General features: G+C 42.7%; 1 protein-coding gene across 1 annotated transcript in view; it reads right to left on the reverse strand.

The window, feature by feature from the left end:
* Palmd (palmdelphin) overlaps positions 1–15,882 on the reverse strand; it is a 48,452-nt gene that overhangs the window by 4,310 nt on the left and 28,260 nt on the right. The window contains exons 4-7 of the mRNA XM_006977834.4: positions 4,356–4,470; positions 4,188–4,221; positions 3,957–4,070; positions 549–1,646 (exon numbers count right to left, since the gene is read on the reverse strand). Of these exons, the coding sequence (XP_006977896.2) occupies positions 549–1,646; positions 3,957–4,070; positions 4,188–4,221; positions 4,356–4,470 (1,361 nt within the window). The remainder of the gene's footprint in view (positions 1–548; positions 1,647–3,956; positions 4,071–4,187; positions 4,222–4,355; positions 4,471–15,882) is intronic.

The raw sequence follows: 15,882 nt of genomic DNA on the forward strand, positions 1-15,882 counted from the left end.
TAGATAATGCAAGATAAAGTGTCATTCTATGTTTAAAGTGTAGAAAATTAAAGAACCAAAGCTAATAAAATAAAAGTATAGAGAAAGGAGATATAGCTGAGTAATAAAATGAGAAGAAAATAGTACATGTTTTCTATTTCTTTGCAAAATTAAGGCTACTTGTTAACTTATTAGTAAAGTGTAAGTCACAGGAGGCACAGGCAAGTAGTCATCATTGGATTCTGCTGGGGAAAGTATGCTTCTGATGATCAGGATGTTAATTAGCATCCCCAGTTATTCACATATGGTATTGCTCCCTCACAGAAGACACATTTCCAGTAACTAAGGGCGGTCAATGCAATATTAAAACAAAGCAAGACACAGTTTTCACTTTCATTATTTTTTGAAGTGACTTACTTTGCTCTGATGATAATTCAGCGTTATTAAAAGCTGTCAGCACGTATTAGTTTATGAGGCGGTCATAGAAGCTGAAAGTCAGAACGCTCATTACCACAGAGAAGACTGTCACATGAGTAAACAGCAGTGGCATGCCTTGTCATTTTTATTACCTGTTAAGGATGGATCCTCAGTCCCATCTCCAGCCATTGGAACACCCAGGGGAGAGTGGCGGGCAGGGCTGCCTAAGCGTTCCTCTTGCTCTTTCAGAGATATGGAATTTTTGTGGGGAGATTTATGGTTTGTGTTTTCATGAGGACTAACTTCCGATCTCTTTCTAGGAAGTGGGGTTGGTTTGGTTGGCTGGTAAACCTGACTACAGGGAGCTACGGGATGGTAGGATGGCTTCTCAGCTTGTCCGTCCTCCTCCTCCCCCTCGTCATCAATCACGACCAGCTCAGCATGGATGACCCCGTCATATCCTGTCAAAAGCTTCTTTTCCTCTTCATTATCATCTGCCTGCTGGTACCCCATGAAAATCATCGTTACGGGTTCTGTGTTGTCCACATCAGAAGGCAGAGAATGAACGATGTTATATCTTACATCTTCAGCCTCCTCCTGGCAAGTGGGTGAAGAACCCTGGGGTCCTGACTTCCCGGGGCTTGCTCGGCGGGGGCTCAGTCCCGTCCTCGGAGAAACCTCATGTTCGTTCTGCCCCATGTTCGATTCTTCCCAAGGAGCCACCATCCTCTTGTGCCGGGTGTGGACCATCTCTTCTGCTGGCTGAAGGGATGCTCGCGGCTGAGGTGTTGGCCGAGTCGGGCTGGTGTGAGGGGCGCCATTGCTTCTCCCCTCTGAAAGCGCATCGTTAGTGTTGTGCATGGGTTCATTTGCATGGTTACCCAGTCCGTTAGCTTTCATCATTATCCTTTCTTGAAAGTTTGGTCCAGGGCTTACTCTCTCTCTTTGCGGGGTCACAGGCCTGCAAAACGGATTGGCATACACGGGCTCATGGTACTCCGTGGGTGACTTTGAGTTCCTCTCTGAGGCTTGTCTGAGGAGATCCTCCACTTCCACAGGTGCGAGGCCGTCAGTGCCATTGTAGCTTGGGTTCTGATTGGAGCTGACTGCGTAGACTGACTTCTGCCCATCGTCGTATACCTTTATTCCTGTACTTTTAAAGTCATCTGATGGGAGGGGGATTGAAGATAGAACAACGCTTTCTCCAGTCTTCAAGTCTTTTTCAACTTTAATTTCCATGGCATACAAAGCTGTTAAAAGACAAGTTTAATACAAATGTAAGTACTGGCTTTCTCTTATAAACCAGTCTGTTTGCTTTTACACCCTTTGGTGGTCTTTTAGGTGACATTTAGAAACTTCTAACGCAGCAGTGGTGGCACACACCTTTAATCCCAGCATCTGGAAAGGCAGAGGCAGGTGAATCTCGGTGAGTTAGAGGCCAGTCTGGCCTACAGAGAGAGTTCCGGGACAGCCAGGGCTACACAGAGAAACCCTGTCTCCAACAAAACAAAGCAAAATATCTCCCCCCAAACCCCTTCTGATTTGGATGCTGGAGAGATGGCTCTACAAGAAGGCCAGAGTTACATCCCCAGTGCCCAGGCTAGGAGGCTCACAACCTCCTATAATTCCATCTCCAAGGGATCTAATTACCCTCTGGCCCCCAGCGGACCTGCAGGCACACATGCATATATGCATAACAATACATACATCATTTCCTCCCTGGTTAGTTCTATAACAACCAACCATGTAGCCACATGGTGTCTTAGGAAGTGTAGAATTTTGGAAAAATGATTTGGAGGAGTGAGGAAGAGAGTAGATCCACATAGCTGGTATTTTTCCAGAGAACCAAAGTGACCAGCCAGACTTAGACTCTTTGGTTTACTTATTAATCTGCCTTCTTTGCTTTGGGAGGACAGTCACACTGTGGGCTGCAGCAGGTAAAACACCTAGCAGGGTAATTCCTTGTCACATCCCTGGGGCAAGCTCAGCTGTCTACTGACATTAAAGTGCTCTGAGGTCGTCACAGTATAGGGAATGCTTAGATGTGCCACTGTACCCGAAGAATGTGGAAGCCTAGAGTCCCATTTCTCTCTCTCCTTTAAAATTAAAAAAAAAATGTTTTATTTTAGGTGTATGGGTGTTTTGTCTGCACGTATGTCTGTGCACCATGTGTACGTCTGGTACCCGAGGACACCAGAAAAGGGCACCAGACCACCTGGAACGGGAGTTATAGACGTTTGTGAGCTGCCATGTGGCTGCTGGGAATTGAACCTGGGTCCTCTGCAAGAGCAGCAGGTGCTCTTAATCGCTGGGTCGTCTCTCTAGTCGCCTCCCTTTTATCCTCCTAATTTAAGACCACGTTCAAGCAGATGAAGGGCTTCAGTAGAGCAGTCACAACTGTGCTGAGACAACTGGAGGTGACCGGTGAATGTGTTGGGGGGAGCCAACGTCTGTCTAGTGAGCCAGGCAGGAGCCCCGCGGATGGAATTTTAACAGGGGAAGGGGACAGCATTCTTTGTAGAACTCTGGTGCGTCAGTCCTTGCTCTTGGTATGTCTTCCTATTTTCCTTCAGCTCATCTTACACTTCTTGTGTCCTGACGTGCCGCAGCTCTCCCTGGGTACCCAATTAAACCTGCAAGATCTCCACCCATCTTCTCCCTGCCTCACATCTCTACCTCCTTCTTCAGCATTGTACTCCCTGAACGTTTGATTTAGTGAATACCGACCGTGTGCCTAAGTGAGCTTGGTGTGGAGCAGTTATTCATGAAATATCTGTTGCGTGAATAAGTGACTGCTACCTGCAGACAGAGAGTAGCTTCCCCTTCAATTCTAAAATTCCAAGTTCTCCTCTTTGGCTAAGCCTTCATTTCCCAGGGACTTTAAAATATGAAAATCGTTATCCCATGAAGATAAATAAGGCCCAAGCTTTCCAAGGGGACATTTTCACTTCAAAATGTTTTTAGTAACTCAACATCTACTGGATGAAATTTTTGAGCAGAGAGGTTTTGAAGCGTTTCTTGCCTGTTTCGGACCTTATCTTACTTCTTCCTGCCTATGTTGGTAGGGAATAAATACTTCACCTCCTTCTCCCTAACTGTGCAAGTCCTGGAACTGTCCCGTAGCCCTGAGAACTTTGTAAAATGGACCTTAAATTGCCTAAACTGGAAACACAAGCAAGCTGTGAAGACTTAATATAAAATCTGAAATTGAGGGGTCAGGGCCAGGGCTCAGTGGGAAGAAATTTGCTACTCAATGACTTTAGTTCAATACCTGGAACCCAACATAAAAAAAAAGGCAGATGTGATGGTATGCACCTGTCCATAGGTGAGGTGGGATGTAGAGACAGGAGAATTGGCTTGAAACTCATGTGTCAGCTAGCCTGCAGTGTGCTAAGCATTGGCAGACACCAGAGAAATCCTGCCTCAGACAAGGGAGGAGGAGAGAACTGACTCCTGAGAATTGTCCTCTGACCTCTATGTGAATGCCGTGGCACGTGCACATCCACACTCAGCACACACTGAAATTGAGAACGTGGCATTGAATGCAGGTTCACAAATACCTTTTCTATTCTGTTCATCATCATCTTGTCCTTCATTTCTTTCCTTTCTTAATCTGGAAGGTACGTAGGAACTTGGAAGGTCAGGGATGTTAGCATAGATGTCCTCAATTGACTCTGTAAAGTTGATATGAATTCGAAATACATGTGAGATATCTCTACTAGTGAAACAAGGCCAGTGATCTTACGAAAATTACCTTGCTTTGACATGGAGCAGGTTGCTTAAAGACATACCTTCTGGGATTTCTTCCTTTTCCACCTTCACAGACTGTAAGATAAAAGATTTCCATCATAAACTTAGTTTAAAAAAAATAAAAATCTAAATCTAGAAATGCTTGGAAGACATGGCTTTTGTGGGTTCTTTTGAGAGGGCATCATTGTTTAAAACTGAGTCTCACTCACTCTTAGTATGTCTTCGGTTGTCCTCTCGATCGATTTTAGCTTCTTTAGAATTGCCTCTTCGTTGGCTGAGATTTGCAGTTCAGCCCTTTCAAGGTCTTGGATCTCTTTCTCAAGCCTGACAGTAAAAAGGATACATTTCTTAATGCTTAACGTGGTATACATGCAGGGGTCTCAGATGCATCTTTCTCACATGCAGATTTAGGAGCCAGACATCTTCCAAACATGTAGCAGCATCCTGTGGAGCATCATGGCTTTACGCCAAGTATCACATCTAACACATTCAAGGTTCCAGACACTTGAATAACTTTCAGTCCAAGTCTGCTTACTTTTATTTTGTTATTTTTAACATAAGGACTTTTCAGGTAGAAAGGTTAGTTTTGGTTGTAAATAGGATTGGAGAGTCCCAGGGCATTAACGGCGTATACCTTTGGGCATGTCTGTGAGGGGTTTTCCAGGGAGACTTAACTGAGATGAGGAGACCCACCGTATGAAAGACTGAGGACCCAGACTGAGCAGAGATGGAAAAAGGAAAGCTAACATGGCATCAATATTCCCCTCTCTCTCTGCAATGTGATCAGCTGCTCCATGTTGCTCCTGGTGCCATTCCCTTCCTGTCATGATGGACTGTATCTCCTCAAACCACGGGTCCCAACGCAGATGGAGTTTTCCTGTCCCAACCACCCAGTCCCAAATAACTGATTCAGAAGCTGAATAGGAATTATAAATGCTCAGCTGATAGCTCAGGCCTGTTACTAGCTAACTCTTACATTTTAAGTTAACCCATATTACTTATTTATACGCTGCCACGTGGCAGTACCTTTATTAATACATTCATCTCCTGCTCTTTCTGCATCTGCCTGGTGACTCCTGACCCTGCCCTTCTCCTTCCCAACATCCTTAGTTTGGTTACCCCACCTATACTTCCTGCCTGGCTACTGGCCAATAAGCATTTTATTAAACCAATTTGAGTGACAAATCTTTACAGTGTACAAGAGGATTATTCCAGAACATCTGAACATATCTTTCCTGTTTTAAGTTGCTCCTTTGTCCCGGTGATGAGAAAACTAACTAGCACAATAGTGAAGCATTCGGCTTTGGCTTTATTTTCTATGCTGCAATGAGTAATGTTGCTTCCATATAAACCAGAATAATTTATTTTGTAGAGAGACTTTTTTTTTCCCTAAAGATTTATTTCTTATGTATACAGTGTTCTGTCTTCAGGCCAGAAGAGGGCACCAGATCTCATTACAGATGGTTGTGAGCCACCATGTGGGTGATGGGAATTAAACTCAGGACCCCTGGAAGAGCAGTCAGTGCTCTTAACCTCTGAGCCATCTCTCCAGCCCCGTAAAGAGACTTTTAAAGCCGAATGTGGCAGCACAGAGGTGATTATAGCACTCAGGAGGCTGAGGCAGGAGGAATGAGGGTTTGAGGTTAGCCTGAGCTACAAACAACATTGTTTCAAAATGAGAGATAGAGGGTAGGAAGGAGGGAGGGAGGGAGAGAGAGATTAACTCAAAGAAATGGTACATTTGTAGTCGCATAGTCATTTAAACTCTTTTACTCAAGTGTCCATACATTTAAAATAGCTATTATTATTAAATTTGACTTAATAATCATAGATATTTAATGAATAAACTCCTTGTCTTTTTTTTTCTTTTTTAAGACAGGGTCTCATTATGTGGCTGTCACTGTGCTGCTGTACTGGAATTCACTGTGTAGACCAAGCTGGCCTAGGACTTACAGAGATCCTCCTGTCTCAGCCTCCTGAGTGCTGGGATTAAAGGAGTGTGCCACCACTCCTGACCTTAACATATTCTAACATCAAAAATGACATTGTTTTAAGCTCCTTGAGCACTGTGCTATTTTCCAAGTAGAGTGAAGAGATGGAAAAATGATCCCATTTCTGTTATAGAGACTACATATTCTGTGGTGTGATAGTGGATGGGGGGCACCAGGGGAGTGGCAGGGAGTAGATATGGATAGCCCGATGATGCATAAGGGAATTAGAAAGACAAAGAGACATGTAAGTGGAGGCTTTTCTCTGTCCCACACCAACCTGGAGAATTCCCACAACAGAGACACATTTTAAAATGGACTGTTACACATACACTGGATTCATAGCCAGCATTCAGACAAACCCCAGGATGCGCCATCATGACCTCTGTGTGGTGCCATGGACCCTGGCAGCTGCAGTTACTAAGGCTGGCCCTTAAGCCATGAAACACTCGTAGTCTTAGCCAGACACTCTGAACTCGAAAGTCAGCTGCCTCAGAGGATGCCTGATTTGATGTAGCAGCTGGTCCAGGAGATGACAGCTGTGGATATTCATGTCAGCTAACATAACTGTCAGTTCTCTTGGCATCCTTCTTAAAGACAGCCATGGGCCTGGCTGCTCCAGAATCTTGGGCTATTGTCACACCAATAAAAATCCCAGGATGTGATTGTCTTGGCCTTTCTATCCATTGCTTTAACTCTAGGTTCTGATATTGATGCTGCCTCTGGGCACCTGTAGGCCATTTATAGCTGAGAAGGTTTTCCTGCACATCATAGAACTTTAAGTGAATTATAGTACCCCTGGTTTCTTAGGAGTTGCCAGGAGATTCCCGTCATTCAAAACATTCCTCCCCGTCTCTGGTAGCATTTTCCCATCAGCGGAATTATAAAATGTGTGCTGAATTATGAAATGTGTCTTGGTCCAGTCTGGTAGAGTGGAAAACTAAAAGTGATAGCTTTTGCTACACATTGGAGTCAATTTCTTAAACCTCTTCATGGCTCAGTTTTTCAATGTGCATAATGAGAATAATGATATTTGCTGTGTTTTGGTCCCATGCTAGGTGGTAGGGGAGAGGATGAGAATGCACGCCAGTTGAACATGGCAGGTGGCAGGCATAAGCTTATTCAGGACCGAATTCTCAAGGCTTTCCACAACACAGTCTACCTTTGTCTCCTTTCTTCACCCACCAAAGAGTTGTCTTCCTAACATATGTGTTAGACATGGTGTATAAAGAGGAACCTGGGTAGAAATGAAGGAGGTTCAAATGACTACGGCTCCTGAGTTTCAGGACTCAGCTGTGGAATGAAAGAAATTTAGGCTTGAATTCTGCCTCATCTGTCAACTTCCTGTGTGACCTGAGACTGATGACTGAGACTAATCATTGCTGTCATTCACTTACGCACCCAAATAGAAATGTTTATTGAGCATCTTCATTGTACCAGGAACTCTTCTAGGATGGTGATATTCTAGCGATATGATAGCGAAGAATGGAGAAATTGACATTCTAGCAGGGAACAATACATTAGTACACAGGCTGGCAGGGTTGTTCTGTGAAAGACCTGATGCAAATGTCATCATACAGTTTATGTTAGTCCTTCATTCATTTTCCTGTTGTTTCTGCTGTATAACCCTTTAATTTTATAAGTGTGTGTGTGCGTGTGTGTGTGTGTGTGTGTGTGTGTGTGTGTGTGTGGTATGTACCTATTTTTGTGTTCATAAAAATACATGTCAGAGTTAGATGGATTCTAGGCCATAGTTTGCCAGCCCCTGCGTTAACAAGTGTATGCATGCGTGCATGTATGTGTGTTTGTGTATGGGTACACACACCTACTTTCTTATATACATATATGTATATTTATTATATGTGTATAATAAGTATATGTGCATATAAGCACATATATTTATGTGTGAGGAAAAATATTTCTGTGAAAAAAGAACAGGATAATCGATTACTAGGATTCAAGGCCCACATCGTCCAGGAAAGTCTCTTTAAACAAATATTATTTGTGAAAGTAAGTGGGGGTGGGGCATAAAAATATGTTCCCCAGAGAGCAGGGTTCCTGAAAATCTTGAGGTAAGAGCTGAAAGAGTAAAGAAGAAAGAGCTGATAAACGAGGAGAGATTGCAGGAAGGAGTATAGAACCTTGGACATAGGTAGGCTTGTGGATGGAGGGTCAATTGCCATATCACTCTCAAAAGCTGAGCACGGTCAGGCCTGTTTACTACTTGGCTGGGCGACCACACTGGAGAGTCAAACATGGAGATCAGTTGGTAATCGTCCGGAGGAAGATGACCTAATCTAAGGTGGTTGCTGCTGGAAGGGCGAGAAATGGAGGGGTTCTGGAAATATTTAAAAGAGAGAGATTCCAGAGTTTGTTGATGATTATAGAGTACAGGTGTGTGTGGGGAGATGAGGCGAAGGATGCCATAGTTAGGACCCGAGTAACTGGGAAACCACAAATGTAACTGGGAGATGAAGGCAGGAGGCAGGTGGCCTTGGTTAAATCTCAGACAGTCAAGTGTGGTGTGGAAGTGATAGAGTCTGGGCTTGAAGACATGAATTTGGAAGGAGTAAGTATGCATATCCGTATGCATGGGTAAGATTTCCTAGAAAGTAAAAGTGATAGATAAAATCTCCAAGCTTGAGACCTGCAGGATGGTATAAAGGTGCTCGCTGCCAAGCCCTGTCAACTGAGTTCAATCCTTAGGGCCCGATGGTGGAAGGAGAGAACTGACTCCTGCAGCCTGTCCTCTGACCTCCACAGGCATTCTGTGGCACACGTAGATCCCTATCACTCCCTCACAAGTAAATAAGGATGTATTTTTTTGAATATCAAGATTGATAGAGGCCTGGCCAATGTTAACTACTCCTCAGGGCCTAACTAAGAAACAAAAGACGTAGAGTGCACAGCAGGTCCTGCTTCCTTTCTGTCTCTGCCCCTTTCTGATTTAGCTCTTCGTCTGCCTGGCCAGCATCTTCTTTGTGAATTGTGATATGCACTGGCATCGGGTATTTGTTTCCCTCTGAAGAAAGGATGCTGGAGAAGGGAACGCTGTATGAGTCACATGAATGGTTTCAGAATAATATGGTAAGACTATGAGGCTGGAGTCTTGCTAACCCCGTCAAAGTATTTGTTAATAAATGTTTGTGAAGCCTTGCAAGTCTCAGGTGAAAGCCGCATTACTAGGAGGCGTCAGTTTAATGACACGTTATGACGAGTGTGAAAATTAAACAAAAACAAATGCTCCCCTCCCAGTCCTCATCCAGGACAGTAAGGAAATGTCTTGGTGGGAATTACTTAGAAGCCTCTGGTAGGAGGAGCTTATTGATGGAGAATTTCTTCTGAAGTTTCCACTGAGTGCAAAGCTCTGCTTTTTATTACTGTATCTTGATTTCTCACTCATTTCTCTTATTTATGGATGTTACCATGAAGAGATAAATGGTTGCGATTTGTTTTTTCTCTGAAAGCTTCCCCAAAATATCAGGATGGTTGCTTTGTTGTGGAAGCTAAAGGACAGTGACCGAGAATAAAGCACTAGAAATTCTCAGAGTCCCTCCACTTGCTTAGGACTCAGCAGTCTCCAAGAACTCAGGCCCCCTATGTAGGAGGGATGGCTGAGAGCAGGGTGGGAAGACATTCAGTCCCTGCTCTGGCCACCTGGAGGTCAAAGACAGCTTGACTGCTGCGCCACACATTACCACGAGCCCCACTCTCATATACAAAGAAGAGTGTCCCTTGTCATGCAGCCTAAGTCTGGTTCAACCAGCTTCCTTACCTCAGTCCTGGATGCATACATCACATATTAACTAAGCCTGCTTCCTCGTGGTGAAAGACCTTCTCTTCCCTTGAAAACCTTTGAGACTAGCCATGTTACTTTGTCTGGTGGGACTGAAACCTCTTGCTTTAGACGTCTGTCAAATTGCTTGCTTTGTTGTTAAGATAGCATTCACCTGAAAGACAGCTTGACTCAGCATCTCCTTCTCTTGACCTCCACTCAGTCTCCCTAAAAGCCTAACAAGAGAAGGCTGACAATAGAAAGGAGGCAGACATAAGGGAACCCACGGAGACAACTAACCTGGGCTCGAAGGAACTCACAGACACTGGACCGACAGCTAAGGAACTCCCATGGGACTGACTTAGGCCCTCTACATGTGTGTGGCAGTTGTGTAGCTTGGTCGACTTGTGGGACTCCTAGCAGTGGGAGCGGGGCCTGTCCCTGATGCTTTGGCTGGCTTTTGGAGACCTATTCCTCATGCTGGGTTGCCTTACTGAGCCTTAATACAAGTGAAGGGGCTTAGTCCTACTTCAACTTGATACGCCATGCTTTGTTGACACCCATGGGAGCCTGATGCCTTTCTGAACAGAAACAGAGGAGTGGATTCAGGGTGGAGGGGCAGAAGGGAGGTGGGGAGAGGGAATGGGAGTAGAGGGGGAAAAGGGAAACTGAAGTTGGGATGTAAAATAAAAGAACAAATTTAATTAATTAAAAAAAGAATGGGAGGTTGTCTGTTAATTCTTACATTTGATAACACACCAGGAGTTTGATAACCATCAAGGTGTATAATAGTATTACAACCAGAAGGCAAGAACTGTTTTTTAATATCCCCGGTAGAGTGGTTTTGAGGACTCCCAGGGATGTTTGCCAAGTCTGGAGATGCTTTTTGGTTGTCATGGTTGGGTGCTAGAGTGCTGCTGGAATCTAGTAAGCAGAGAGGGTGTTGATAAATTTCCCATAATGCACAGAAACAGTTCTCTCCTAAGACAATGCCTGGTGGAGTGTAGTCTTCCTGCTACATGTCTTATGAAAGTTGCATTTCTCATCTTGCTTGATGTTTTAAAATTTTTATCATTGCCTCTTCCTTCTCTAATTTTTTTCTCTTTCCAATATACATATGTGTGGATCTGTCTCCCCACTTCCCAATTAATGGCCATATATATTTTCCCCTTTCCGATATACATATGAGTGCATCTGTCTGCACCACTCCCCAATTCAATGGCCATATAAGAACATATTTATTTCTGCTTTAAAGATTAACTATGTAGTACTTACCTCAGGGACTCAGGCCAAACCTCTTCCAAATATGTATTTTGGAAAGAGAAAGAAATTAGTTATTATAAATGAGGTATTGAGGGACTAGAGAGATGGCTTGGTGGTTAAGAGCACTTATTGCTCTTGCAGAGAACTTGGGTTAGCTTCCCTAACCCACATGGTGGTTCACAACCATCTATAATTCTAGTTCTAGAGAATCTGATGACATTTTTCTGACCTCTGTTGAGTACTAGGCATGTACTTGGCACACATCTATGCATGCTAAACACTCATATACATAAAATAATGTAAATAAATCTAAAACAATAACTGAGATACTGAGAAGCTATATACATGTGCATATGCATACATTTACAAGCACATACATGTATATATAGCTATATATTCTATATCTGTACATGTGTATGTACATAACTGATATATATGCACAATACATGTAAGAGTTAATTTTTTTTTTTACAAGAAAATGATATAGGGATGCTGCTGAGGCTAAGTTTAACCTTCCCCTGACTACATTTCAGTGGATGGCTTAGAATTTCCTTAAGTGCTGTCCTCTGGTCTTTAGAGGGTATAACCTTTCAGAATGGGAACTAAGCGTTTTGAATTGCTGATTTGATTTAGAGAGAGGCAGGCAGCCTAGGAAAAACCCTCTCCTTTCAGGTGCCTCTGGACTGTGAGGTGGGGCCTGATGGATGAGTCAGTATCTCTCTTAACTTCTGAGAGATGGTGGGCAGGCATCATGCGCCAATTTAGATAAGTGGAGTCCATGAGAGAGCATTCTCAACGCTATCCATTATTGGGATCTTTCTTCTCCTTGCCCATTTGCTCAGGAGAGAAAGAGGGCTATTTCCAAGAGCTCCCTATGTGAAAACAGGTGGCTTTCATTTTGTGCTCTGTGGTGGTAATAACCTCCCTTAATGATTGGGAGATAATGTCTTCAATCCAATTCCAACAAGAAAACTTTTTTTTTCTCTTAGAGAAAAAGACTGCTGCACCTAAATTCTGTATATGTCAAGAAGAGGTAATTTCAGAAGGCAATTTTTCTGCAGCTAAGGGTCCATTTATCTCGTTTAGTTTTTGGTGGCATTAACAAGGACTAACAGTCTGATGAAGTTCACCATTAGGGACCAAACAGACTGGAATTCATGGGGAAAAATAACCACCAATCCAATTCATAGGTTTACAGCTGAGACCTTTCAGTACTGGACTTGTTAGTGATTAGAAAACTGTTCAACAAGTGCTCCACATTGACACTGCACTAACTGTGGCATAATTTGTTCTCACTGCCACCTATGAGTGGCTTCCTAGTTCCATTGGACATATGAGCAAGCAGGTCACCTAAAAAGGCAACGGATCCTGAGCTTCATAGGCAGCCTGAGGCTGAAGGGAATTTAAAAGCAGATCTCCACTTAGTCTTTCTCAGTTAGCCACTGTGGAGATAAGTCTTAAAATTGAAAATTTATTTCTGTGAGCTCAGATATAACCTTCATGTTGACTGGCAGTATAAAAGGGTTGTGTTATTGTTCATGGTAACAAAGTGAAGGTACCTCCAGCTGCCCACACTGTTTCACTCCCTGGGATTGTCCTAGATGGCCCACCCTGTCTCAGCAGTCAGAGGAAGAGAAAAGGGTAACTCGTACTTATTATGGAACTCCTCTACCCCAAGCTTTGTCCTTAAGGAGCTATAACACTTCTCCAGCATCAGCTTTGCCATAGTATTTGTTTGTGATGGAGTCTTTTAATACATTTTTTGCAGATAGAAAATCCTACTCTAAGTTTTCCTTTTTATTTTTTTGAGACAGAGTCTTGCTATGTATCTCTGCCTGGCCTGAACTTGCACGTAGACCAAGCTGGACTTCAACTTTCTACAATCCTCCTGTTCCATTTTCCAGTACTGGGATTATAGATTCATACCACTATATCTGATTTGACTCAATTTTGAAAACCTTATTCCCTCTGCTCCCAAATCCATTCCTCTTTTCTTTTTTAGTAATATATTTCACGGAGTTTCATCTGCCTCAATGGATATCTGGAGGTAGACTAGATGTTCCATTCTCTTGTGTATTTAGATGGTGTAGGATACTAGCAGATATCCATAGCTTTCAGATCATATCCTTAAAATAGAGCAGCTTGCCCTTCATCCATCTCTCCTGCTTAATTTGGAATGCCATGGTGAGCTGTTTTGAGCATATAAAAAGGAACAAATGAAAAGGAACAGGCTCTCTCTGAACTCTGAAAACACTGGTATCATCTCCTCTTGAACACTTACCAGTTAAGATTTTTCTGTGTGAGATAAATGAGACTTGCAATCTGATACTAAAAGGCATTTAGGTAGACTCCTTTAAATCAACAGAACTAATGTTCTAACCATTGTATAACTTCACAGGGGAGAAGTCAACATGTGACAGATTTTGAGTTTCTTTCATTGAGCTGAAGAATTCTTCAGTAGTATTTTGCATTTTGGGTAATGAACTAGCAGAAAAAGAAAAACAAGTCTTTCCTTCTAGTGATGAAAAGACTTACCATAGTGATTATATGATATATGATTAATGATATATGAAATCTGACATGGTTTATATTGACAGCTCATATACTTTCACTTAGCTATTTTTTAATTAGAATAAAACAACAGCTCAATATTAAATGGCTAAAACTTCTGATGAAAAACAACAATCTTTTAGTTTATTTTTCTTAAATCATAGTTTATGAGTGAATCCCTCTGGAAACTCAGTGGATGTTATTGATTATACAAAATTGATAACCCTAGTCAGATGATCTTCACTGGGAACATTAATTACTACTAGTGGGGCAATAGTTAAAGATATTGTGATGGCAGCCAAACTAGATTTTCCCAATAAAATTGAGAATATGATCTGGTACACTGGCTCATTCTGGTAATCCTAGCACCCAGGAGGAGAGGCAGGAATATTATTATGAATTTAAGGCCAGCTTGGGCTATAATGTGAGACCCCCTCCCCAAAAGAAGCAAACAAAAATAAAATTGAAGGTATGTAATCCAACCGAGGAGGAGATTTAAAAATTTATTTTATTTAAAAAATTTAAGCACTAATAACACCTCTACTAAGAATGTGATTACATGTCAAATTTATTTGTTTTGCTCACCTGACATGAAGGCATATCAAAAAGACAATGCACATTGCATAGACATGTAGTTACAGCTATGAACTGCTGTTCATTGTAAAAAGGCATGTGTATAATACAGAATAATAAAGAAGACCCATCCACTAGGAGTCCCCAAGTCAGAAAGAAAGGGCACTCATAATAGCAGACATGCAGTTTGCCCTGAGCTAGATCTATTGACACTAACCCTGAAGGTTTAAGAACAGGGCAAAGAACACAATGCAGCTTTCAGATGACTACAAGCTGAGAGGTAACACAATGGTGTGGGAACAAATATCAGTCTGAGGACTGGAAACAGCAGGTGTTTTAGAGAGCTAAATAATTTATGATCATATGCAGACCGCCTGCTCTCCTAATATACTGAACTCTGTAATGAGTCCTAACTATTGGAGAGGCTGATCAGACCACCATGATTTGCTACAGTTGCACAGACAAGTGACATTCGAACAGAGTGAGTTCATGGAGAAGCCTACTTGGTCAATCAGAGTAAGGTTTTGTATATTAAGAGTGTCAATTATCATAGAAGATAAGAAACAAAACTGGCTTTTAGAGAATCACCCACACCAGGTGCAAGTTATTAAAAAAGTCATTTTCAAATGGATGCCAATAAACACACACTGGAGGCTGGTATGGCAAATGGGAATTGGTTAGGTTGGGGCTCCTCAAATGATCTGGTAGGACAGAAGTGGACTGTGTAGATTTTAATTAGAGCATGTGGAGAATCCAGTAGTACTTGCCAAACACTTAACAAGAGCAAAAATAATTGTAATAATAATTAGATTTGGTCTCTGCCTAGGTGTCTTGAGTTTCTCAAGCGACTTCCAAGTACTGTTGCAGCCAGCACACCATAAGCTAACTCAAGATGGCCCAGCCATGCTTCAGCTGCTGGCCCCTCTAATTGTTATAAACTTAGGGAAGGGTCAGGCATGCAGGCCTTTCATCTCAGCACTAGGGAAAGAGAGGTGGGTGACTCTGTGAGATTTCAAGGCCAGCATGGTTTACATAGTGAGTTCCAGCAACACCTGCTTAATAAGGTCTTGTCTCAAGATCTTTTCTGAGGGGAGATGGAGGGGGGATGGATATGGGAGAAAGAGTAGATGGGGGTGGGGAGAGACCAGGGGAGGGGAAGCTTTGGTCAGGGTGTAACATATGAGAGAATAATAATAATAGTAAAAATCTGAGGAGAAAGGATGCTGACGGTCGTCTGAGGACAGATCATCTGTGACTCAGTTTCCCTTGCTCCACTTTATCTGCTTTTCCTCTCTGTGTTGTCTCTTCCACAAGTTAAATTTAGCTAATGTTTGTGCCAATACCGAGGGAGGACTTTAGCACTCTGTTCAAGTTTTCTCACAGGCATTCATTTCTTTTTAAATTATCATTCATTCATTCCTTCATTTCTGAGACAAAGTCTTATGTAGCCCTGGCTGGCTTTAAACTCCGTAGATCAGGTCAGCCTGGAAAATGTCATCCTCCTGCCTCCATCTCCAGAGAGTGGTGTTACAGGAGGGTATTACCCTGCCCAGAACTTTGCTCAAATTCTAAGGGCTGTGCTTCATT

Source organism: Peromyscus maniculatus, chromosome 6 (assembly GCF_049852395.1).
Source record: "Peromyscus maniculatus bairdii isolate BWxNUB_F1_BW_parent chromosome 6, HU_Pman_BW_mat_3.1, whole genome shotgun sequence".
In the NCBI taxonomy this organism is placed as follows: Eukaryota; Metazoa; Chordata; class Mammalia; order Rodentia; family Cricetidae; genus Peromyscus; species Peromyscus maniculatus.